The sequence below is a fragment of the Carlito syrichta genome, unplaced genomic scaffold (assembly GCF_000164805.1).
Source record: "Carlito syrichta isolate Samal-C Ts95f unplaced genomic scaffold, Tarsius_syrichta-2.0.1 Scaffold305794, whole genome shotgun sequence".
Taxonomy (NCBI): domain Eukaryota; kingdom Metazoa; phylum Chordata; class Mammalia; order Primates; family Tarsiidae; genus Carlito; species Carlito syrichta.
In genome coordinates this window covers 631,240-658,517 of record NW_007249890.1, presented here as the reverse complement: position 1 = coordinate 658,517, position 27,278 = coordinate 631,240, and the positions used below count along the sequence as shown (strand labels likewise).

General features: G+C 40.0%; 1 protein-coding gene across 1 annotated transcript; it reads right to left on the bottom strand.

The window, feature by feature from the left end:
* Nucleotides 1-10,218: 10,218 nt before the first annotated feature.
* Nucleotides 10,219-21,395, bottom strand: ADGRF4 (adhesion G protein-coupled receptor F4). The gene is made up of 8 exons (XM_008062680.2): nt 21,309-21,395; nt 20,398-20,452; nt 17,828-17,979; nt 16,489-16,734; nt 14,154-15,533; nt 11,820-11,861; nt 11,327-11,386; nt 10,219-10,266 (listed from the first exon to the last, which is right to left on the bottom strand). The coding sequence occupies exons 1-8, from the start codon at nt 21,393-21,395 to the stop codon at nt 10,219-10,221; spliced, it is 2,070 nt and encodes a 689-aa protein (XP_008060871.1).
* Between the last annotated feature and the right edge of the window lie 5,883 nt (nt 21,396-27,278).

The window sequence follows — 27,278 nt, the reverse complement described above, 5'->3', positions numbered from 1 at the left end:
AGGTGCAATCAGCATAGGGGGCCATACTCAAGGTCAAGGGCAGTACTTTCTCTTTCTACAGTCCTAGCAGCCTGCAAGGTCATTCATTGGCAATTTCCTAATAATAGCCGAGTAATTCAAAATATTTGGATCTCGATTCCTTTGGCTGCTATGTGGCTTTTTTTTTTTTTTAAATGAGACCTATTTCCACAGAGTACATATTCTCAAATGTCAGAAAATGTTCACCAACATTCACTCAGTGTCGTGCAGAACAGTCAGACTATCAATTACTTCCACTTACTCTGAGCAAAGACTATCACTAGTATACCGATAAAAAAAGTTTTCTATAAATGTTGTCATTGATCACATGCCCTAGAAAGCAAATCCCAAGATGGAAGTTTGCTTGCGTAAAGTTTACTGGGGAGTATTTCTGGGAACACCTGTGGGGAACTGAAAGCAGCCGAATGGGGCAGAGGGAGGAGTTGAACAGTAGAGCAGTCAGCAGTGGCCTCAGTTGATCCCACAGGAAGCTCTGAAGCTGGATGATCCTTTAGAAATGTTCCAAATTGAGCAAGGCTCTTACAGTCGGCATCAGTCAGTCACAGATGCAAGCTGACACTGGTATGGAAGGGGGAGTTTTCTTTGGTTCTTGGTGGACAATGCTTAGAGAGAAGTTCAGCAGTGAACCCTCAGCCAGTAACATACCTAACAGCTGGAGGAATAAGTGCCTTGATCCTGAAAGGAGGGGCACAGAAGTTTGTCACCACATCTACTATAAGATGGCAGCTTTGAGGATGTAAATGGGTAGCCCATTTTCACAGTTAACTCCTTGTAATGGGGCTTTGCATCACATGTCTTTACATATACTGTACTATATTCATTGCCCTAATGCTCTCCAAATACTAAATTTCAACAAATATTTAAATTAGATTTGTCTTCAATAAAATCTGCCCTATTATTGGCATATTATTTTTTAATGGAATTAAAAGAATCTCCAGTGAAGCTGAGAATAAAAAATTAGATGTGCAGGGCAACAACAGGATTTTAATGACAGTAATACATTGTGTCCCCTAAAATGCCTTTTGTTCTAAGAAATAAATGCCCATTCTCATGAAGCTTTTCATTGACCTAAAAACATCTCTGGCATATATATTAGCTTGCTAGGCCTGCCATAACAAAGTACCACAGACTGGGTGGTTTAAACAACATAAATTTATTTTCTCATAATTCTAGAAGCTAGAAGTCCAAGATCAAAGTATTGGCAGGGTTGGTTTCTTCTAAGGGTTCTTTTCTTGACTCACAGATGGTTATCTTTCCCCCTATGTCTTCACATGATCTTTTCTCTCTATGTGTCTGTCTCCTAATCCCCTCTTTTTGTGAAGACACCGATCGTATCGGAAGAGGGGGGCAGGTGTTTTCACAGACATCATCTTCTTTAAACAATACCATAAGTTGTGTTTTATATTATCATTTTATGGATGAGCAAAGTAGTACACTTCAAGAGACTAAGTAGCTTGCCCAAGTCACCTGTTAGAAAGTATAAAGGACAGAATTGAACACTCACCTGTCTGTCTCCAAAACTTGGCTTCTTTCTAGTGACCCACACTGCTTTTGTAGAGAGAGTATCACAGAGCCAAATCCCAATTCAGTCTACCCACTCCAAAAATCCTCAGGTCCAAAGGCTTAGTTGTTCAGTCTTTACTCCCTGACTTTCTTACCCAACTTATATATCTGACCAAAGGTTCTATGTACTGTCTTAAAATATCTGTATCATAGACAGGGACACTTGATAATTTCCTGTTTAATGAACTTAAACACTCTAACCACCTCATTTTAACTTAAATATTTATTTAAAAGCCCTCTCTTCAAATTCTAAAGTAGTGGGGATAAGAATGTCAAAATATGGATTTAGGGGAAGACATAATTCAGTCTATAACCACATGTGAAAAGGGCTTATGTTCTTAATATTATCTTATAGACAGAGAAACCAGGACAGGATGTTGAACAACTTGGAGCACAAGTCATGTTACCTATCCCAAAGGTTGATCTTCTTAACTCTAATATGATTGTAGGGACATTGCTCTAGCTAGAATTTTAGCATACAGAATGTCCTCACCACTAATCTTCCCAAGAACTGGCACTGGATTGCAAAATTAAGTGACTAAAGTTATTCAAGAATGGAATTTATCTTCTCCTCAATTTGTTTCCTCTGAAAATTAATGTTCTCCCACATAGGGTTCATTCTCTTGCAGCAAGTTCCAGATCTAGTTTTAACTTTTATTCCTGGAGTAGATCTCTTGCTCTGAAACTCTGTCCCCTTTCCTATCCTGTGACTAGAGGGACATTTGAAGTCCTCCTCTAACTCTTGCTCTTGAGCCTATTAAAAGTCCTAATATATAAAACTTTGATTTCACTTCTCTAGTCCACCATCATTCCACTTGATATGCAGAGCTAACAGCACCTTTAAAGGAAGAGCAATTTTCTCACACCCCCATCCCCAGATAAATAGAGGGATAGGGGAGGGGAATTAACATATCTCAAGCATCTGCCATGTGTTAAATGTGGAGACCGGTGCTTTCACAGACATCATCTTCTTTAAACAATACCATAAGGTGTGTATTATATTATTTTATGGATGAGCAAAGTAGTACACTTCAAGGGACTAAGCAGTTTGCCCAAGTCACCTGTTAGAAAGTATAAATGACAGAATTGAAAGACTCACCTGTCTGTCTCCAAACTTGGCTTCTTTCTAGTGACCCACATTGTTTTTGCAGAGAGGATATCACAGAGCCAAATCCCAATATGGCCTATCCACTCCAAAAATCCTCAGGTCCAAAGGCTTAGTTGTTCAGTCTTTACTCCCTGACTTTCTTACCCAACTTATATATCTGACCAAAGGTTCTATGAACTGTCTTAAAATATCTATATCATAGACAGGGATAGTACTCTTCTGTACACACTTGATCATTTCCTGTTTAATGAGCTTCAACATTCTTCATTTGCTTTATCAGCTAAAATTTTTTCTTTGCCAGCTCATCACATCCTGCACTAAGGACTGTTACATCTCAGCATGCCCCTTCCCAGAGGAAGTTGTGAGAAATGGACAGGATGAGTTCCATTCTCTGGCCGCCTCTTTCAGTGATGCCACTCATTGACTGCCTATTCCCCAAAGGTCCTGGAACTCTCCACTCCAACTCTCCATTCCCTGGGCAGATTGCCATCTCCTGAAGAGCTGGGTTGGCAAACCAAACATAAATTAAAAGCTACCCCTTCTGTTTGCAATACATGCTTTCAGTCACATCTCTTAATGGAATGAGTGCAGTGTGGAGGTTGGAAGAGATGATAAAATACCATGTCACAATATGCCGGTAGAAATGAATTTTTTTAAGGGCCATAATGAAACCACAACCAGTGAGTCATTGAATTATGCCCAAAGATAACATTTACCAAGAGGGAGAAAAGTTCCAAGGAGAAAAGTTTGTATTCAAACTGAGTTGCTCAGGGCTAAGCTATTTCCACTTAAAGTTCATGCCTGGATACTGCAGTATGATCAAAGAAGTCATCCAAAGGCCTCTGCAGTGCCCTCCTAATGAATACCCTGTCACTCCACCCTGATATCCCCTCCACATTTGACTCTTTGGCAGCCAACCATTTTCCTCCTGTGCAGGACTATATATTATCTCTACTACAACCTCTCATACCAAGCCTCAACACCCCCACCAGTCATGCTAGGTCTTCCATAATCTGACATACTCTATGAACAACACAGCTCTCCACTCAGATGAGGCTCCTGTCTTCATGATGTCCCACGAGTGACTTCTTTATTCTTACTTACGTCTCATGCTCTCCTCCCTGCCTAAAATTAGCATCCACCCATACCTGTTCAAACTTTTCCCAGTCATTCCCAGCAAAGTTCCATCCTTTCTGAGAGCACTAACCAATTTCTCAATTCTCTGGTGCATTCATTGCATCAAGTCTTTGCATAATAATGTAACATTGGATGGCATGGTTTTATATCATATTTATTTTGTAGGTAGGCATTTGGTTATCTACAGATTTCATTTTCTCCACTCATACACCTCAAAGTAGGGACATATAGTATAGTAAGAAATCAACTAGTATTTATTTGAATTAAATGTATTGAGCAAGAATTTTTTCTTTTTTTGTTCTATCACCTAGGAAGATCCCACCACCACCACCCACCACCACCAAAAACTAATTGAATAAGAATCCTAGGGGAGTTGGGCTCAGGCTTTCATGGTTTGGGGGAGCTTTCCAGGCAACCTTCAATATGTTGCAGGGCTGGGAATCACTGTTCTTTGAGTGACTCACCACAAAGTAGAGTAAGTTCTGCTACAACCCTTGTTTTGAAAGCCAAAACTTGTTCTAACTGGATGGCTATATTAGGGAAGAATTTGAACATAATGTGAGGTTCATGTTTGCTTATTTGTGATATCATCTGCAAGAAACATTCGGTAAATGCAGAAGATTGCATGTACATGGACCAAGTCATAGAGGAATACACAAAACACACACACACAGTTATATAGACTTCAAACATCTGCCAGGTCTCTCAATTCATTGCTTGTGCCCCAAGTCACAACTTTCTGTCATAAGTAATAAGCAGCAACCTTTTGAACAGTCCCTTCCAAAAAGAAACTTCAGGGAGAGTGCCATATTTATATTGTAGTAGTTATGTATTTCTTAACCGTTTAACATGAGTAAAAGTGAGCTACCATTTTAATTAGATTATCTTTTTAAAAAAGCATGTCTCTGACAAAATTTCGGCATGATATATCTTTAATTCATTTTTCCCATAAACTCTGGTTTTTATTGCCAATTTTGCATAGCTAGAAGATCTTCAGAAATGCATATGTGGTGTAATTGCAAAACTGACTGCACTCAGTCCCATATTTCTCTTAATAGGTGCTAAAAAGACAAAGAGCTTAGGAAAATATGGCAAAGAAAAAAGACTAAATGGTATAGCATATGGGAATTATGGATTCGACCTTGTTAATAGTGGCAAATAAATCTACCAAACTAAAGGCAATTATGTGGCTTGGAATTGCAGAATGCTCTGGAATTTCCGGATTGGGAGAAATAAAAGATGTTTTTATAATGGCAAGAGTCAGGAAGGAAATGCAGATCAGTAAATTAGCACCCAGGGGATTTTATAACTCTAAAAGCTAAATCCATGTCCCTTCAAAAAAATATTTTAATTTTACAAGAGGAGAATAATTTACAATTGACTGAGAATTTTCATCTTTTTCTTTCTTTTTTAGTCAGAATCTCACTCTGTCACCCAGACTCGTAGCCACTGCAGCCTCTACTTGCTGGGCTCAGGTGATCCTTCAGCCTCAGCCTTCCAAGTAGCTGGAACCACAGGTGTGCACCACCATGCCCAGCTAATTTTTTTGTTTATTGTAGAGACTGTTTTGCCATGTTGCTCAGGCTGGTCTCGAACCCCTGAGCTCAGGCAATCCTCTCGCCTCCACCTCCCAAAGTGGCTAAGATTACAGACATGAGCCACCATGCCCAGCCTGAGAATTTTCATCCTTTAAATAATCACTGTTTGGTCTGAAACCAATCCTTGTCTTGTTTCTGCAACATTACTGAAGGCTTTGACAGCAGCTCTGCAAAATTATACTCACTCCGGTTTTTTTGTTTGTTGTTGAAAGGGTGACAATGGCATTTATGACTTCCTTTAGGAAAAAACTGCTCTACCCTCACCTCTATGCCCATCTTCAGCCTTTCCCAATGCCTTGCTATTTAAAGACAAATGGGTGATAGAAATTTCACTGAGACACTCTAAAAGACAGTAGTGCTTTTTGCCAAATATTCTGGGTTCCCACCTGGGAGGACAGCATACGGCCTCCTGTAGGTCTGGCTACGAGCTGAGGTGGATGAATAACAGGGTTGACACCCTAGAATGTTGCAATACCAGTGGAGAAGTCCACCCTGAACTCACACATGAGTAGGTTGTTAGAGGGTAAATATACTCATGTTTTAATTACTGAAATAACAGCCGGAATCTTCTCTATATATAGTGGTTTAAAATGACACACATACAAACACATATATACATGTAGGTATACACAAACACAGAAATATTCATGCTTACACAAATGTTTTTCCTGTTTCACAAATGAGGAAACTGAATCCTAGAAACTAGACTGTTTTACTAGAGGTCTAAAATAGACTAAAATAATCAGGACATTACATAGTTTTTCTACTTTTCTTCTGTTCTCTATCTTTAGGAAACCTGCCATGACTCAAGTGTCTCCAAAGTAGATTCAGTGTTCTTCCTGCCACCCCATCCTGCCACTCCCACCCCCAACTCAACCCCTGAAATTGGACCTAATCCCCATTTTCCAAAGTGTCCAGGATATACGCAGAACGATGGGTGACTGAGCCATGGAGCCACAGAGCAGGCCTGGGAGCAAAAACAGATCAAGTCCAGCAGGCCCACAACCCTCAGTGGCCACAGAGGCCACAGAATGGCTTGGAGCTTGATTCTGAATCTTTGCCAAGGTTGACCAAGAAGCCAGCTTCTTTCAGGTCACAGGTAGACCAAAGGGTCCGTGGATTAGCCTCCTTAGAACATAGTCACCAAATATTATCCTCAATTTTTCCTCAGCAAACGTTTTCACAATGAGTGTGCAGGAGTCACTCCTGGCAGGAAGAGAAACTATTTCAAGGAGACATGGCCGTCCCTCCTCATTCCAGCTGGGTTTCCACGTCCTCCTTCTCCTGGAGTTTCCCTCTCAGCCCCAGGATGTCCATGAGGAATGAGGCGGCCTGGGCAAAGGGTTGAAACACAGTTAATAGAAGGAAGAATCACTTGCACTGATCGACAACTTAATTTGAGGCAGGCCCTTGTTCGAGGGGTTGTTAATGTGTTTGCTCATTTAATCCTGAGACTGTCCTGGGAGATATGCACTATTATTACTAAACCCGTTTTACAGATGAAGAAATGAAGTACAGAGGCATTGAGGAATTTCCTCAAGGTCACACCGTAGAAAGGCTGTCCTCCTCGCTGTATTTTTCTGTGCTCTTTCCCTTCTCTGTGCTGCTCCCTCAAACCTGAAGTTGATGCTCAGCGTCCTCTCTCCTTCTCCACTGTCTGAACTTGCTCTTGGTAGACCTCTGCTGCTCTGAATTTACAAACTTACACTGTGAATCACGTTACTCCCTCAGGGTATTTGATCAATTCGTCTCATAGGTCATTGTGGAATGAAGAACTCTGTATCCTTTTAGGTGAATTTAAAGCATGAACAAATATGTGGACCATATTTGGAGTAACCAGAGCTTTCTCGTACCCTGAAATCAGACCGCCTCTGCTTTGGGTCCTATAAAAAGCCTGCTCTTGATATGAACAGCAGAGGGCGCTGTGCAGCTGTGGCCTCTTACAGAATGCTGTTCCTTCTGTCCCAGGAGAAGATCCCCAGTGAGAATCTATACCCAAAGCAAACTTCCAGGTTTTCACACCTCTGGAATTCTTTCTCTGACCCCAGGAGTATTCGACAGACCTGTCTCAACAGTCTAAAACAATCTGACCTGAGGTCATTGAGATTTGAGGAGCGTCCACCCACACTGGAAGCATCAATTCCCACTGCGAGTCCAGCTCAAGTCCCATTTCCTACCACCAGAATTCCACCTACCTCCTGCAGCCAGTCTTCCATCTTGTATTCTGGTTTAAGTCTGGTATAGTAACTTTTCCCCGGGGTTCAGCCCTGCACTGGACTGCAGCCCCTCCTTGTGCTTATCAAACATTCCGGGTGTACCTGGACTGTCATTATGCCCTGAACCCTCTGCTTGGACCCTACTCTCTGAGGAGAGACTGCCCTGGTGCTGCCTGCTGTCCATCCTGGAATCTGTAGAATCACCAACTGTGAACATCCTGTCCCTGTACACTAATGCTTTCCGTGTCCCCAATACGGCCTGCTGCACTTACCAACCCTGGCCACACCATGTGTATCCAGCCACAAGTGAAAAATATAGACCTCAATTTCTGAGAAAAGGCCATAGTCACAGGGCCACCATGAGGGATATGCTGGAGAAATGCAATCCTCAGTTCCTCACCTACCTCATCACTTCAAAAACAAAATAGGTTGAAACTTAGAGACATGTGGTTAGGGCTTCATGGGGGGGCTTGTTGTTAGTGCATTCCCACCTCCTTCCTGGGCTTCCTTCTAATCCTGGCAGAAGCCCTTGTACCTCTCCCACCTCAGTGAGTAGTGTAGCTCATCATTTTGCCTTCTACTAGTTTTCTCCAACTTCCACTGCAGCAGCCAACCAAGTATGCCCCACAGCTTAAGTTAAAGCCTGCACCACACTTTCCTCTCTTGAAGGACTGGATATAGTATCCCCCAAAGGCAGGGCCTCCTCGCCCTAAGACAGTGCAACCAACCTAAAACAGGACCTTACTAGAAAGACCAGCTGTGTTTTTAATAGGTCATCTGAATGAGTGACTCGATTGGCGACAAACTGAGACATGTCATAGTGATGACATGTCTATCCTGGAAGAACTTACAGACTAGAAAATGGACAAGAGTCGAGTCAGTCCTTTTATAGTTCTCCCATAAAACCCCAAATGTGAAGACAACTACTAAGAATAACAGGCCTAAGCCAGGCTTGGTGGCTCAGCCTGTAATCCCGCGCCTTTGGGAGGCTGAGGTGAGTGGATTGCCTGAGCCCGCAGGTTCGAGACCTGCCTGGGCAGCAAGACCTCATCTCTACAATAAATCAAAAAATCAGCCGGGCGTGGTAGCGCATGCCTGTAATTCCAGCTACTCAGAAGGCTGAGGCGGAAGGATCGCCAAAGCCCAGTAGGTCGAGGCTGTGGTGGCCGGGAGCGGCCACTGCACTCCAGTCTGGGCGACAGAGTGAGACTCCAACCCAAAAAAAAATAAAGAATAACAGGACTGATTTTTTCTATGTTTTCCCAGCACACCACACGTGTCAGTCCATTATATGATAGAGGCCTCTTTCTATCCCTCCCCTGGACCACATGCCAATGTCCCACACCAGCACAACCTCAGCTATGTAGGATCCATAACATGGAAATCCCTTAAGGCAGCAATCCCCAACCTTTTGGGTATCAGGTACTATTTTTGTGGAAGACAATTTTTCCACGGACTTGGGTGGGGGGGCAGATCATCAGGCATTAGATTCTCATGAAGCACACAGTAACACAGTTGAAGGATACACACACACTCAATAGGGTTCACAATAGTGCAGTTCACAACAGAGTTCTATGCTTCTATGAGAATTTGATGCCACTGTTGATCTGACAGAAGGCATAGCTCCACTTGCCTGTCACTCATCTTCTGCAGTGCAGCCCAGTTTCTAACAAGCCACAGACTGGTATTGGTCCATGGCCTGGGTGTTGGGGACCCCTGCCTTAAGGGTTCTTCCAACTCACAGTGTCTTTGGTTCTGTGACATTCAACCCCTTGTTCTGCTGCATTGCTCAATACACAAACTATGACTCAGAAAGAAAAGGAATGCAAAAGGGGATGTGGCTGCTGCCAATTTTTTTTTTTTAAGGTAGAGTCTCATCTATATCCATGGAGAAAGGCCATGACAAGCTCTCCAAGACAAAACCATTCCCAAGGTTCATCATCCCTGCCCACATTCCCCTATTACCTCTCAGGCTGCTGGCTGCCATTTTGTAACTTATTCTCCCCTTCGGGGCAGCCTAATATGTGTCCTCCCCTGGTTTTTCCTGTGTAAAATAACTCTCAGGGGTTGGCCGTGAGTAGGCAGGTAGTTTGCCACAACCCCACCCACAACCCCTTGGGAATGATTCTGGACTCCACTTCATAAGGGAGAGACAGGCCTGTTGCTTTGTGATTCCAATCAATCAAGTCTCCCTTCTCAACAATGGAGCTATTATAAGTGTCACCACTCAAGGACAAGTTGGAATTAAGGTATGTGAGCACCGAAGACAGCAAGGGTGTATACTGTATCAGAGTCTATGCAGGTGTGATGACGGCATCCTCTGACTGAGGACAGAAAACAAATGTGCTAAAGGTTTGATTGAGTAAGCTGAGATGATGTGGGTTTTAAAGAAGATTATACAGTTTCATTTATGTACTGAACAATAAATAAGATTCCATTCTCTGAAAGATCTGTCCCCCTGTTCCCTTCCTACCTCATCCCAGCAGGGGCATTGAGTGGATTGACACAACTTGCAAGTGAAATTTCTCTTTGAGTCATTCATACTCACACTTCATCCTCAACGATTCATTAACTTAGACCCATTGGTTGGGCTTAATGATGCATTCTAAATGGAGACAAAAATAACAGTGGTGACAATGAGTAATGATGCTAACAAAAAAGTACGTATAGTTATATTTATGTATATGCCTGCCTACAGTTAAACATGTGAAAATAAAGACATGAAGAGAAGAACCCACACGGGCACAACTACAAAGAATTAGATTATCATATTTCACTGGATCTAACAGTATAAGCTACATCATTATTTTTATGTTCTGTTAAAACATAAAATGAGAACAAAACTTGCCAGTTAAACTATGACATACCATTGTAAGGTACATTCCAATTTCAGAAATGTTAAAAGATGAAGAAAATGCCTATACTAGAATTGATAAACTGTGCTACTAAAAATCATAGTCAACACTAGCTAACCGCAAATAATGATTGTCAATGTATCCAGAAAGTTTTTTGTGTTTCTAAGGAATTTGCTCTTAATGAGAATCTGTAGGTTGAGCAAATAACTTCTAATTAATACAACAATGCTGGTAATTTTAGTTGGTGCCTTAAAAGACAGATAGCCACGTCCAAAGTCTTCAAGATCTACAAGTACATAGATACTCTAGTCCAAGGAAGAGTGGTTTAAATGAAAGAGTCCTGAACAAGGAGAATTGAAAGAGATTTTGATGCCAGTTGGTCCTAGTTGTGATTCTGCTCCTGGTAGGCTGAGTGGTCTGTACACATCTTTTAAGTGCTCTGGGTTTTAACTTGCTCACCTATAAAATGAGTAGGTCAGGCTAGAATCTCATTTCTAACTCCTCTCTCATTTTTGAGTTTTCACATTTTATTAATCTATGATCTTGGATTCAAATGGTCCCACCTTGACGGGTTCAATTGTCAAGCTGAAATACATCCAGTGTGGAAAATTCTCTTGACTGGTATACTCTGCTGACTTTCCATTTTAGCAGGCTGCTCCAAATTTACTGAATGAAAAAAGGAATGAATGAAGTATGCCCTATTGATTCTCTTTGCTAACAAATCCTGAGTACTGAGTTACAGTGTTTGTCTCTACATAACTGATGAGGATATTGGACCTCCAGTGCTGGAACTGAAAGGGGAAGGTTTACCTCTGCTGCCCTCGATTTCCCCTTCAGCGAAGACATCTTCATCTTCAGAGCATCTCTTATCTAAGGAAGCAATGAGAAATACCCCTCAGATATCAGAAGAGATAACTCTCAAATGACAGAATCCTGAAACGTTGAGCCCAGCAACTTTGACAGAATTAACATCAGATTGTTCAGTATAGTGTCTGGCAAGTAATAAGACTCAGATAAAAGTTGAGATACAGTTGTAACTAGTCTTGGGACTGATAAAATTGTGGTCATAATTTCTCATCTTTTCACCAGCAATACTCATACTCACACATAGCTTCCTGTTGACTTGAAAAAGAGCAAGAACTAAGAAAACGTAGTTTCTTCCTTCCTCCTCATAGCAGATTCCCTGAATCACCTCACAAACTCAACTCCCCTGACTAAGCTCTCCATTCAAAACTGCTTCAACCTTCTACTTCCCTCAGCCATGTGGAAATTATTTACAATGAGTGAAGCAAATTCAGATTACCTTGTGATCCATAATGGTTCCAAACAGCAAGATGAAGAAACCCTGTGGCAAAGTTCAACAGAATCATGAGAGTTTTTCAAACAATAACCCAGTTGTTATTTTCATACTACTTTTCTAGATACTTTCAAGGACTATTATTGGACATTAGAAACTTCAGATTCTATGAATGCAGAGATAAATGCATTGATGGATATTTCCTTTGAGTCCTTCCACCCCTGGAAGATGATCACCCTAATGGAACTGTGCAGGACCGTTAATGATATCTATAGAATAGCTATAGATGTAGTATAGAGTTTTCAACCTTATTAAATCCATCTACTCTCTTCCCAAATATTGAAGTAGCTATCCTTACTCATGATGTCAGTAAAACGTGACATGGAAACTTGTAATTCAAAAATCACAATCATGGAAGGTGTCTTAAGAAAATGAAATCTGGCCAGGCTTGGTGAATCGGCCTGTAATCCCAGCACTTTGGGAGGCCTAGGCGAGTCGATTCCCTGAGCCCTCGGGTTCAAGATCAGCCCAGGCAACTAGGCAAGACCTCATCTCTACAATAAATAAAAAATTAGCTGGGCACGGTAGTGCGTGCCTGTAGTTCCAGCTACTTGGAAGGCTGAAGCAGAAGGATCGCCTAAGCCCAGCAGGTCAACGCTGGGGTGTCCATGAGCGTGCCATTGCACTCCAGCCCAGGCGATGGAGTGAGACTCCAGCTCAAAAAAAAAAAAAAAATGAAAATGAAATTTGTACTATATTCTAGTCAACTTTGGATTGTAGTTGAAAGTTAGTAAATAGGCAGCCAGGACCTCCAAGCTAGTGGAAGAAATTTCTACAAAAGAGAGAAAGTTACAGAGACTTGTGAGGCCAAGTTCTTTTCACTGTCCAAGGACAATTTAATAGTGAAGAAACATGGGCCAGACGACTAAAAATTGTAAATGTTAAATCACAGAGAAAACTTACTGAGAAAAGAGGATTGTATAAAACTAAAAGTGTCTGGATATTTTTCTTTTTATCAAGAAAAGAGAAACACAAATGATCTAAAAAAGAAATACAGAGCAAAACTTCTTGCTGTATGGTTAAGTTACAAAGTAAGAAAAAAGGTGAGATCATTAGTCAACAAAATAACTTCAAGAGTGGAGAAATTTATCAAAAGTCCCAGAGTCTTTGATTGCCAAAAAAAAAACCTTAAGTCAGGGGTTTCTCTTTAAAGCAATGTAATAGGGACAGTGAAATAGATGTGATTCTAGTTATTAAAGCATTTGGAGAAAGATAAATTATTGATCTAAATTGGTATTTCTTTAAAGTCTGTCTTATATTTTACATAATGCTTCTAAATAGAGTACTAGTGGCATGTTAATGAGACTATTTTGCTGCTTTATTATGTAGTTATATTTATATTATTTAAAGCAGTAGTTGGAAAATTTTTCTGCCAAGAACCAAATAGTTAATACTTTATGCTTGAGAACCACACAGTCTCTCTTGCTACTACTCAAATTTGCCATTGTAACTCAAAAGCAGTCAAAGGAAAAATATAGACAAATAAGCATGACCCTGTACCAGTAAAACTCTATTTACAAAAGCAGACAGCAGGCCATCATTTGCCAACTCCCAATTAAAAGTATAATTAAGAATATGAGCTCACCAAATTTTCTATTATGGAAGGCAGTCTGGCTAATGACAGCCTCCCAAAAGTGCAAGCTTAGTAGCCCAGAGAAGGTAAGACAAGTTTTAGAGGGATGATCTTGTCAAACCAAGTATATCAGAGTGGAAAAACACAATAGAAATCATTCTAGATTCATGTCTTTATTTTACAGATGAAAAGGTTGAGGCCCAGAAAAAAGTGACAGTCCCAAGATCAGGTAGCATGGCAAAATCTATCTATATGCATTACAGCTTACATTTATTTCACAGGGACCAGCAGGGAAGAAATATAAGAATTCCTGACTGGTTAACACACAAAGTAACAGCCAAGAGCCATCTCGTCATACTATGGAAAAGTGGCTATTATTTCACTGAGTTCCTAAACCACTGGAGAAAGTATAAAAATCATGCTTGTTTTGTGATATGAGTACAACCTCACACATCAAAGTGAAGGTTAACTTCTTCTGACATTGAAACTTTAGTAGAGATACAGGTGGGTGAATGAGGGAAAAAAAGGAGGTTCCCACCCAGCCAACCTGATCAGCTAAATCCAACTTGACAATCAATGGGAGGGGAGAGGCCACAGCCAAATATCCCCATGATATGGAAGGACATGGAAAGAACATTTATATTCTATCATTTTAAATTGCTTGTTGTCCAGTCAAAATAACAGAAAAATTTCCTCTTGGAACTCACCTGGAAAGCATTGAGCAGGGCAAAAATTACATGGAACGTAAAGGAGGTACCTTCTATGAGAGTGGCTAACCCGAAACCCCACGTCAGTCCCAGCAGTGGGGTGAGGATGGCAACATTTTTGCTGATCCTCATAATTATGGCCACATCCTGAGACTTGGAACTGCCAATTGATGGTCTCTGAGTGTTGACAGCAACGACCAAAACCACAATGAGATTCACAGCCACAATGACCAAAGCTGGAATGGCAAATGCTAAAAGGGCTTTGGTATTGTCCCAGTTAAGCCAACAAGCATCAGATCTCACGTAGCCTTTCTCTGGCTCTGTCATAGCAACCGTGGTGACAGCAATGACCAATGGGCACCCATAGCCAATGGCAAAGCCAATGACCATCATTCGGGACTTCATCATCCTCTGGAAAATGACCAATATTCCATAAATAATGAGCAGTGCTTTGAAGAACATCCAGAAAAACAGAGAGAGGTAGAAAAAGTGGCTGAAAAACGTCACTGCAACACACCATCTGTGGTCCTGGGCCTTTATGTTAAAGTTAGAGCCTATGATGAACCACACATTCGCCATCAGGAGTGACAAGGCTATATTCACGATGCACACGTGACGCATGTATGATATCTCTGTCACAACCACCCGAGACCACACTGTGGCTTCAATGAGCAGGCAAAGAACCAAACTAAGGATTGAGATGCTGAGCCCAATGCAGGTGATGTAGTCCAAGACTTTGTCCGTCATAGATGTAGGGGACATTAGAATGGAAAAAGACATCACTACATTGGTGTAGTTACAGCGGCATTTCACTTTGTTCATGGTATCCAACTTCGTTTCACACGCTTTCTCATCCCACCTCCTTTGCCTGGAGTGCCAACCAACACACTGGGCCCTGGCATCGCGGGATTTATTAATCTTTTCAAAGGTGAGTAAGATTTCTTTCAGTCTTTCTGGCAAAACCATTGATAAGACCAGACCATTTACTGGCCTGGAAAGGCTCACGTTTTGAAAGTGGGCTTCTTTCAGAATCGCCCCCAGGGTTGGGAAAGCTATGCTGATGGCTTGGTATGTGTTTGGCCACAGTTTCCGTAGTTCTTGCCTGGGAATCTCCGCCATTCCTAATACACCTTCTGTTGCATTGCTCACGCTCATGGAGAAACTGAAGCTTTTCTCTGAGGCATTGTGGTTGATGTGAAACCCTTTTGTCTGAACGAAGAGTTCATTCACAATGTTCTCAGATTCATTATGGATGTGGAGTTGCCTGGCAAACAAATTCACTGACTGCAACAAATCCGAGCTGGCATTTTTGTCGGGAATGAAAGCCCAATTTGAAATGGCTGCTGTGTCAAGGATGTGGTTGGTAACTTCACTATAGCTCTGCAATGGAGAAAAGTGGATAGTATTAACAGAATTTATACATCATTATACAAAGTTAACTTCTAAAATCTGAAATTTCTAAAGATATTTTCTGATCTTATTTGACATACGTCTCTTTGACTTTCCTGTGTATAAGAATCCCACATTAGTAAGGCTGCACAGGGGGAGGAAAAGTAAAAGAATGCAAACTTTTAAAGGTATCACAGATGCTGGACATGGTGGCTCATGCCTGAAATCCCAGCACTTTGGGAGGTTGAGGCAGAAGGATCTCTTGAGGCCAGGAATTTGAGACTTGCCTGAGCAACATAGTGAGACCTGCTGGAAGAGGAGGAGGAGAAGGAGAAGCACAACTCCTTGACTGTTATATCCAGGACAGCATTTCCAAACTGCAGTATGTAGGACTCAAGTTTTCCATGAGATCTTAATGGTTACTTAATGGAGGGGAATGTGGGCGGATTCTATGGTAATCTAAGTTTGAGAAAGACTGCACATCGTATTCCTAAATCCCCCCTCCCCTATTATGAAGAGTTCCAAATTTCATTAGGATGTTAAAGGCCCTAAAAAGTCCTGCCATAAGGAAACCTGCTTAACTTTGTTCAACCCAGAACATCCTGCAACTGCTGGGTTACAGGTCTCCATTACTTTTTTCAGAACAGTTATGTTCTACTGAACATAATTTTGGAAACACTAGCATAGACACAGTCTTGCTCACACCCATCACAATGTGATATTTTTGTGAAAGTATTAAGTGTCTTAAAAAATGTACTAAAAATATTCTAACTTCTTGAAAACTTTCATAAACTAAAGTGACTCAATATCCAAAATTGAAATGAAATGCCTGCTGTTGTTGTCATATTTGTTGTAGTTTTTACCTTGAAAAGTACATTTGAAACTGTTAAGATGCAAGACTGTGAGACAAACATTGCCAGTTTTTAATGATATTAAAAAAAAATACCTTCATTTTCTCTTGGGTAACATTATCAGACAAGTCTATAGAAATATTTTTTAATAATTCCACAATAAATGCAATATTTCCAGATGTGGCTTCTGACAACTTCACAGCATCAATTATGCAGGCATAATCCAGGGGACAGTTCTTGCGAATTCCTTGAGCGACACTCTTAATGGGCTCCGGAGCTCGAAAGTCAAGCAGGGATATGGATGGTGCTGCTACAGAAAGGCGAGATGTTCCAGTTGAGTCCTGTTTAAAGAAAAAAAATACTGTTTCATTCAAAACTAAAGGAGCTAAAGGTACGACCAATCCACATTGGGAAGACAGATGAGATGCAAGTGGCCCTAAAAGGTGGTTTTAACATTGAGATGTATGGAGAGGAGAAGGTGGGGTCCAAGGAGGCAGGGGATGCCACTAGAATTCCCCAAGATCAGGATATTGACCTTTTATATTGGAATTTGCTTTCAGGACAGTGATTTTAACTCAAGCATCATAACAAGACAATTTTGTACAGAGATGACAAAGAAGAGCCATGTGGGATTTTGGGGGTTGACAGATCAAACACACAATGCTAAGGAACTGCAGTTGGAAGACATTTAGAGTTCACTAATTAGAAAAGGCTCTTTGCTTAGTTCCTGATACTTTTACCTGGAATCCCTCAGAATGTCACTTTGAATAAGACAATGTGACGGTATTTCCTTCAATTCACTTTTGACAGTCACCTTTGCAAGGACTTTTGCATAATTACCTATGACAAAGACGCCATCTGCAACCCCTTTATAAAATAATTATTAAAATTTTAGGAAAGGCAAAGATCCATATGCCTCCATGGGACTGGAGGGCAGGTAGAAGGAAATGGTAGCTAAGTGGAAGGATATAAAACAGGAGAATTTATTTTAACTGAAGTGTGTTGAATTCGTTCAGTTTCTATTTTCTCTAGATTGATCACATATCTGTCCTTTCTGTTCATCAAGTGATGGAAAGTATTAGAGATACCAAAATAAATTTGATTCTAGATGCATTTAGATGATTAATCAATTAGCACAAGAAGCATACAAATCTACCTGTAGAGCTTAAATTTAACCTCTAAGCAGTCATTGACACCATAGTGTTAATGAAATTCAGATCTTTATTTGAGAAAAGATTCTTAAAGGGAGAAATAGAGTGGGGAGAAGAGGGAGCCTGCCTGAGAGTCTGGGTAAGGAAGAAAGGACAAGAAACAAATTGAGCCCACTGTGTAGATTTTTCTGTCTTATTGTCACATTCAACAGATTGCATTTAAACTGACTCTACTACCTCCAGGGGGATACCTCCTGTTGCCAATAATTTGCAAATGCATCACCTTGAAGAGTGTTTCCACAGAAAGACTTGTACATGTTTCGGTTGATTTTTGCCACTTTTTTTGAATACATGTAAACCCTATTTCTCCATGAAAGTGCTTAGCACAAGGCTGACTGCAGTTGGAAGAAGAGATGCAGGGTCCATGGCATTTCTCTAAAAATGAAAAAAGAGAAGCCTAATTAGCATTTCCACATTCTAACTATTGCATCTAATTCATTTTGGGGAATTAGCTATTGCTTCCCAGAGGAAATGACATTGAACCAGGCCCATAGCAATGAGTAAGAACTGCCAGGGAAAATGTTGTCCAGGCAGAGTGAGCACGTGGAAAAGGAAACTGCAGGTCATTCAGTAAGGCTAGTTCAGAGCACCTGAAGAGGAGAGTGTCAGAAGATGAGGGTGGGAAGGAAAGCAGGGGTTAAGTCATGAAGGGCCTCGAATGCTCTGCTAATGTGGGAGTTACCGGAAAACATGATTGGATTTATTTTTGAAAAATAACTGACAATAGCATAGAGCAGGTGTCAGTAAACTTTTATGTAAAGGACCACACAAATGGAGTTGCCAGATAAAATACAGAAAACCCAGTTACAAGTTAATTTTATTTTCAGATACAGTCGATTCTCATTATTCACAGGATTTGTGTTCTATAAAGTCACTGAGAACTCTAAATTAGCAAATACTGAACCACTGCTCCTGGGATAATAGAAGGTTAGATTCCTGAAAGCTTCTGCTTATGTTTTAATTAACCGATCAATATATAAACCTGTTTTATGTGTGTTTCTATTTAAAGGCATCTTGTTTAATATATATTGTTGATTCATTAACATTGAACTCATGGCCAAAAGCACTATAGGTCTACCTGAATGAAGCTTCTCTAACACATTTTTTTTTCCAAAAAGCACATCACAGACCTTTCTGGCTTGAGAGCACTAAACAGTACTTCAGCACTATTGTCAGGGACCGTTTTGAACAGCAAAATCACCAACAAAAAGCACAAAAATGCACACACAAAAAAAATATCATTATGTACCCTATGTACCCTAGGAAAGGATACTTGTTTACAGTATGAGAACTGGAACAAGAAGGCAGAGCATCACCCTCATCCAGCCTCTGCTGGAAACATGGGCATCAGGTAACTCAATTTTCTGCTGATCTGTGCATGTCTGTGAATGACCGCAAAAGCACTGTGAGTATTAATTTAGGGAGTACAAATAAATTTCAGTGAGCGGGCAAATTTGCAACAAATAATGAGGGTTGACTGTAAATTCTCAAATAGACAACAATTTCTTTAGTGTCTGTATGGCCCATGCAATATTATTCATTGTTTATCTGAACTTCAAATTTAATGAGACATCCTATATTTTTATTTGCTAAATATGGCAACCCTAGCCAGAAAGTAACTATTTACAGTATTGCAGGTCACATGGGTCTCTGTCACAGCTACTCAGCTCTACCTTTGTAGTATGAAAGCAGCCAAAGGCAATATGTAAGTAATAGGCATGGCTGTGTTCCAATAAAACTGTATTTACAAAAACTGACAGCAAGCCAGATTTAGCCCTCATGTCAGAGTGAATTGACCTGAATGAGGCTGCTGAGGTAATCCCAGGAAGAATTACCTTAGGATAGCAGCAGGACAGTGGAAAGTAGATGATGCTTAGGGCTATTAAGGTGCTGAAATCAATAAACTAAAGTGGCCAATTGGCTGAGAGTCAAAAGAGTGCACCCACGTTTACGCTTGGACAGTTCTTTGGATGAATCCATTAACCGGGAAAGGAAACAAGGAGATTGGCATCTTTCTTTGACATCTACCAAGTTTATCAATTTTTGAAGCTAGTTAATTGGGGTAGTTCTCAATTTCTTCATCTGTAAGTTTAGAGATGATACCATAGTGTTGTTACAAATATTGAATGATAGCATCTTATACAACACTTAGATCCACATTGTCATAAATGCTCAAATAATGTTAGTTACCTTTCTCTCAATTTCCCTTCTCAATTCCATGTCTACATAGAGAGATATTTGCTACCAAAACTATACCTGGCCATGACTGTGCAGAATTCAGTTATTCCCCACTATTTAGGTGAGAAGCACATGATTTCACTACATTACTACTAATGATTACCCCCTTAACTTACGTCTCACCTCTCAAGAGTAAGTAATCTCATCATGATATCCATCTTACATCATTTTAATAGACCTCTGAGAACCAGAGAGTTACATTCATTTAAGCACTTAAAAAATTCTTTCAATGAAGAAATGAATAAATCTTGACCTCTTCCCTCTTCTGCCTTCTGTTAGCTCATTTGTTTGAACAAATTTCCCTTTGGGGTTTAAAAATCTACACTTGTCTACTATTCAAGAGCACATGTGAATATTTGCCAACTCACTTCATTGACTATGCCACTGATAATGGTATAATTGTAAGAAAATCTATCAGTACTGATAAACATGGAGATCTTACTAGAGACTGATATTCAATTGGAAAGCATGCGGTCTGAGGACACGCTTACAATATCAATGTCCTTCCTTTATTTCTATCTCCAAGTGGATAAAGACTATTCAATAGTCACATACCTTGTATCCTTCCAGTCTTGAGTTTCCCTTCAGGGTTTTGAAGTTTATCTCTAGCCTGAGAAACATAAATTTCCAAAGGTCATCTTTACTGTGGGACTCTCCTCCCTCATCTCAACTTAGAGGCTTCATATGACTATGAGGAGGAAATGTGTTCAAGTCTAGGAAGAAAATTGCTGCAGATTCATGTTTTGATATTGCAGGAACTTGCTGAAGGAAACAAGGATGAGAGCAGAGACTGAGGATACACTGCCCTCCAGTGAGGAAGGAACTTTAATGGTGGTCACTTGGGTTCGGAAGGTCAAATTAGTGAATGGAGTACACCTGTTGGGAAGCTTAAATATCCAGGGAGAACACAGAGATGACAAAGATATCACTAAACTGTTCTCTGCCTGTATGAACTGTAAGGATGAAATGGAGCTATGTGGCCTACGAGATACTACATGTTCTTGGAAGAAAAAAATGAGCAGATACTAGGAATAATCATGAGGTTGCAATAATAGAATCATAAATCTTTTGTACCTATAAAAGATTGTAAATATTATCTTTCAAAGACTTCATGTTATAGATAAGGAAAGTGGGACTCAGAAAAGTGAAATAATTTGAGCTAATAAGAAGCAAAGTTAAGATCTGATCCTAAATTGCTCAACTTACAGGCTCATACTCCGAACAGCTCCTGTCTACATTCTCTGTGGCTTGCAAAGTGATTATTCTACAGTACTGTTGCTCCCCCAGCAAATCCCTGCCACCTCTCAAATTTTCTCTGTTTCCCCTTCTAAAAAGTTACTATCAGCAAGAGTAAAGTTGTCACCATTTGGAATTTTATTTTAAATGCCATGTTATTTATCAGAAATTTAGCCACCTAGAAACTGAGGAATTTCTCTTGGGACCAAAAAAAAATGAATCAAGCTTACTTTTATGTGACTCTTGGATCTATACTGGAAACATTCTGTAGCCAGAAAGAACACTATACAGCAAAGCATGGTTGCCTGGGGCTTCATGTTCACACATTAGGATCTTCACCTGCAATAGAGAAAGAAGGTGGATCTGACGGTGACAACTTCACTCAATAACACAATACTTAAGGCTATTTAGTGAATTCTGAGATATTCACATCATCTCAACCTGCCCCAAAAATGATACGAATGTCTATTTTCAAGCCAAATAAAATGGAAAAAAATGATCTGCACCTGCAGTAGAGAAAGAAGGTGGATCCAACAGACGATGATAACTTCACACAATAACACAATACTTAGTCAACTACTTAGGAACCCACTGGGTACTCTGGAATATTCATACCACCTCAACCTGCCCACAAAAGGACATCAGTGTTTATTTTCAAGGCAAATAGAATGTGAAAAAGAAAAAGATCACTTTCAACTATTGACCTCCCTACTGCAGAAGATAGAATAATGGAAGCATCAGGAAAGATTTATGTTCATCAAAGCATCATTCCTTATTTAATTCACAAGTTTCTTTAATAGTAACATTTATCAAAAACTTCTGATTCTTTCTACAACCTGAAGATAGTACTTAAGTTTCTGTAACTCATTGGGAAGTTGGTTCTTCATTCTGAAGCTTCCCTTGTATACACATTAAATAAATGTATATGCCTTTTTTCCTATTAATCAATTTGCCTCATGCCAGTGACTTTCCAGTGAACCTTTAGGAGCCCAACAGCCATGACCCCCACAGTATGGCACTGTGAGAAGAATGGTCACGCTTCTCTTCTAGAAACCACGATGAAAAACTAAACTAACTCTGATCCACCTAGGCCCACAAGGCAGTCTGTGACCAGGGAGCAAATAAAACTCACCAATCTGCCATCAGACCCTATCTGGGTGGAGTCAAATATTAGAGGGACTTTCATGAGTCCGGTGAGCCTTCAACTGAGATACGAGCCACAGGCACTTACAGGGAATGCTTCCCATTTTCTTTGAGTTTAAATTTCCTACCAATGAATGGGGGAAAGTATTTTGATTTACAGCACCATCTTGTATAGCAGGTCTGAGCAAGGGAAAGGGAACATAGCAAAATGACAGGGAAGGTGTGGCGATGGATTTGCATAGGCATTGGGATTATGTGTACGGAATTTTTGATCTCAATGTGGGTGGAAGGAAGTTCTCATATATGCAGTAAATTGGTGGATGGGCACACTAAGGAATTTGCAATATGGATATTGTTTAGGGTTGATTCTTAACTGATCATTACAAAAGAAAGTACCAGAGAACTAATATACATTGTCTTAAAAGTATCTACGTATTTCACATATACAACTATGACTTTCAAAAATTTTTGACCATGACATACTAAGAAACAGATCTCAAACTTCTCATGTACATAGACCACTTATATACCTAATCTTGACCTGTACCCCACATCTTTAAAATAAAATTTTAAAAAAGAAACAGATCTCACATTATGATTCAGTGTGTACAGACATAAATAGGTATGTCTATCAATCTCTACAGATAAACTGAAAAAACACATCATTTTTAATTTTTAAAAAAACTTATGTAAAAATACTTATTCTTGCTACCTACAAGAAAGAAATTCTGATATGTTCAATATTTTTTATCTTGTAGTACACTCTATTCTATTTGACATTTTTGCAAAGACTGGTTGCCACCCACTAAGTTTAATTCACAAGTCTCTAATGGATTGTAACCCTCAATTTAAAAAACAGAAATACAGACGATAAGACTTATTTTTAATATCAAGTTGAAAATTGTTCAATTCTCTCACTAAAGGGGTCCTTGAATCCTCTCTTTTTGCTGCTTTTCACAACTATACTGAAATCTCCCTTCCAAGGTACAAGTATCAGGGAGAAAAGATATCTACATTCAGGACCAAATAATATGACTGTTGTTAAAGGTAAACCCAATTCTTCTCCACTTAGAGAACATGGTCTGAGATACACCGTGAAATGGGTGAAAACAAGACAAAGGGGGTCATAGATCTGCAGTCTGAGGCTTCAGGAAAAGGGCCACTTTTATGTCTGCCTGTCATCTTCAATATAGATTTTCTTAAAGCTAACCTTGTTGGAAGAAAGTTGGGCATTTGGCACAGTGATGCAATGTGATTTTTTTCAGGGTCCAAAAACGTTTCCCCAACCAGTGCTAGAACCTTCAAGCAAACATAATTCCTGAAAATGTTCAGGAAGTATCCAATAGCCATGGCATTTTCTTGTAGGTCATTATGATCTTTGAGGAACATTATGAAAAATGACACATTTCATATATTCATATAAACTAAAAAGAAGTACAAACAGAAGATCCATATATAATATGAAATCATAATTTACACAAACTTTGGACTGAGCACAATTGGCTGGAGGGTTTTGATTAAATAATTTGCTACTTAATCATCCATGTTATTATACTCTGGTATATGTAACCTACATACCATTTGGGGTGGTAGTTATGTAGTAAATTTCCTTCAGTTATTACAAATGTTGGACATCACCCAAGAGGAGTCATAGCATTCTCATTTTTGCACATTTTGATCAGCAGGGATGGGTAGGATGTTCTTATGATGGCTGATGGCTCCCATTGAGTTGTTTCTCTTCTCACTAGAAAGAGTTAAATGGAATCTCTTTCAACAGAATTCAGATGTGGCTGAAGCCCAAAGTGCTATGTAGAGCAGAAAATGAGCAGGGCTTACAGGCTCTAAGAACAGGGAATTAGAAAAAAATTTTAAAACATTGGCAGGATAATTCATCCTCAGCGGTTGATATTTTATATAAGACATAAGGGAGAAAATATACATTCTTAGATTTGCCATGATAAAGACTTAATAATGAAAATGAACTTGGAGTTTTGCATAATTCCAAATTGAAAAGTTTCGACAGTTACAAATAAAGTACCTCTTCAGTGCCTAGTATATGTCTACATGTAGTAGGCTGTCTCTTGAAAGAATGATAAAATAGAACAGAAGAAAATGTAATACTGTGGGCATTTGTATACACTGACTTACATTTTCTTCAAATTCATGGAATCAGTCTGCTCTACTTTTAGTAGGCAAACAATGTAGAGTTTGATGTCTACTGCATTTGAACAAAGCTGTGTGTCTGTGGAACACTGGTCTCATCAAAGACAAAGGGATTCTGTAGTCAAATCAGTATGGGAAACATCACCACCACAACTCACCCTTACCCCTAACACACACACATACGCATATCAAAGTTTTTGGACCTTGAACAACTACTGTAATACTATAAGGATTGACAGTAGCGAGAAACTGCAGGGCGGGGGTGGAGGTGGGATTGACAGTAGCCAATATCTGCCTGGGGAAGAGGGGGCACACCTCATCAACAAGGGTACTTGCACAATGAATATTTGTATACCTAACCCTGAATTATTCCTCACAATTTTAAAATTAAAATTAAAAAATTTTTTGATAAGTCTTGTAGTAAAAACACTGTTTCACCCGATTCTTACTAAATTAAACTGATAATTAAAAATGCTTTGAGGACTTTAAGGCCACCGTTCCATGACAATGTGTTAGCTTGAAGGAAAATAACATTAATCTATCCAGACTCAGGCTTCATGTGTATTTACTGAGCATCTAGCTAATGCTACTCCCTGTGCTAATATGTCCATAAGGGTTCTCTAATTCATTCACACAACATAAGAGATAAATAAGGGGGAGGAGAACAGATTCAGAAATGAGAATTTAAAAGTAGAAGAGAAAACAAGATGCAAAAGAATTCCTGCCCAAAGCTATCTGTGGCAATGATGTAACTAATGAGTTATCTGTCATTTATAATCCAGGTTCCACACTAGTCACCCAGTAAAGTAACTCCACGTCTTGTTTCCAAAGTATCTGAAAGATGACTTATTTCAGAACTAAAAACAACTTAACCACCTAGAATGATGGCTTCCTGAGATCTACAAAAGCCATGTCCCAAATTCCACTTCCCCACTTTCACAGTCGACCTCTCTCTCTGTGCACCCTTATAAAAGTGTGATTTACGCTCGACCTCTCTCTCTGTGCACCCTTATAAAAGTGTGATTTACGCTCGACCTCTCTCTCTGTGCACCCTTATAAAAGTGTGATTTACGCACTACCATCCACCTTTGTTTTTCACACAATGATAAAAAGCAATTCTAGGCTGCTGAATGAAGGCCAGGCCCCCTGCTCTTACACCATCATGGCAAAGAGAAAGAAAATAACATCTGCTGGCTTCAGAGGCTTACAGAAAAATGCAGCTAGACCCAATCATCCCAGAGAGAATGTGCAGAAGGATCTACCTCTCCAGCAAATTTACAGTAATCAGCACCTCCCACCCACACCACTGCCCAAGTCCACTATGGGTCAGCAGAGCACAAGAATTTGTGCTCCTCATCCCAGAGCCTGAGAGAAATTAGGCCACACTTAGGGGAATGGACCCCAAAAAATCAGGTTGTCATCAGTCAGAAGATGAACACATGAGGTTTCTCCCTCCTCAGCACACAGCAGAGCATAAGGCGATAATAGGCAGTAAACATTTGTTGGAAAAGTGAATAAATGAGGGAATGATCCCTGCAGAGTGATGCTAGCATCTGAAGTTTTTGCTTTAATATCATGAGGCAATTTTTCCGTCCAAGAAGGGCAGGTAAGCATAACTACAGTTCTGGAACCTGGTGACTTAAGTAGAAATGTTTCCTAATGCCAGGTCTAGGGTGGACCTCCTGTTCATTAGACAAAAAGGTTTGTGAGGTCCTATCTATGTTGAGCAAGAAATAATACCACACTGGGTTAAGAATGTCTGCCATGGTCCCAAGAGGGTGGCATGACAATGCTCGTGTCTCTTTCCACGCTGTCAGATCTAATAAAAATGCTGATGTCCCTGACAGACCCAGATAACCCCAGCTGTTCTCGAGCACCATCTTCTGTTGGTCCCATTTTCCTTGTACCTAGAGCCGAATTTCTAGATGAGTTGTCATTTAAAATTACAATTGGTCTGCCTGGGTACTGAGGCTTATTTCTGAAACATGCTATGTGGAACTGTAGGAGATGACTCACACAGACTGAGGTACTCCCCACGCGTCTGAACGTGCTAAGTGAGGCCTGGCACAGGATTCCCAGGGAAAATAAAAAACCATCACCCAGGAACTGTGTAGTCAGTGAGGAAGGAATGTATCAGAAGACAAGATCTCTCAACTCTCTTCATGCAAAACCCCTTAAGATGAGTGGCCTGGAAATATTTAAAAACCAAGGGGACACTTTCCCAAAGTGTTCTTCTCCCCCAAACTGCCCAACAAGGTGAGAGGGAGGGACTATTCTCACCAGTTTGCTAGCCTTCCCGGTGGCAGTTCACCCCTACTCCTGAGCCAAGTCAATTGTCTGACGAGAATGACCAATTCAGAAAGGTTAACTGGAGAGTAAGGAACTTAAGAGTTTAGGTGATGTGTGTGTGTGTGTGTGTGTGTGTGTGTGTGTGTATGTGTGTGTGTGTGTTTCCCCTAAGCCTAATTTTATAACCATGTGCCCCATCTACTCCAGTAGAATAATTAGAATATTGATTATACCATCAAATGGTTAAACAAGTTGTTTATGTGTTTCTTGGCTTCAGTAATGGAATCTATTTAGTTACTCTTAGCAGTTCTCCCTTGCCAAGGGTGAAGTGCTTCATACACAACCTTGGGGGAAAGAGAGATATCATAAAAGATCTATTAGAATCAAAAAATCTCATCCTTGGCTATTTTAGATGGCTTCCAGCCAATTTCTTTGTAGCTCAGTATCTTTCTAAGAAGTGGAGTCTGGATTCAAATTTCGATAGGTCTCAAGAATCACATAATTTCAGAGTTGGAAGGCACCCAGACAACTCATCAACTATCTTGATACTTATTTAATTTTAAAAAAATTAATAATCCCAGCAATTGCTCTGTTCCATAAAGAAA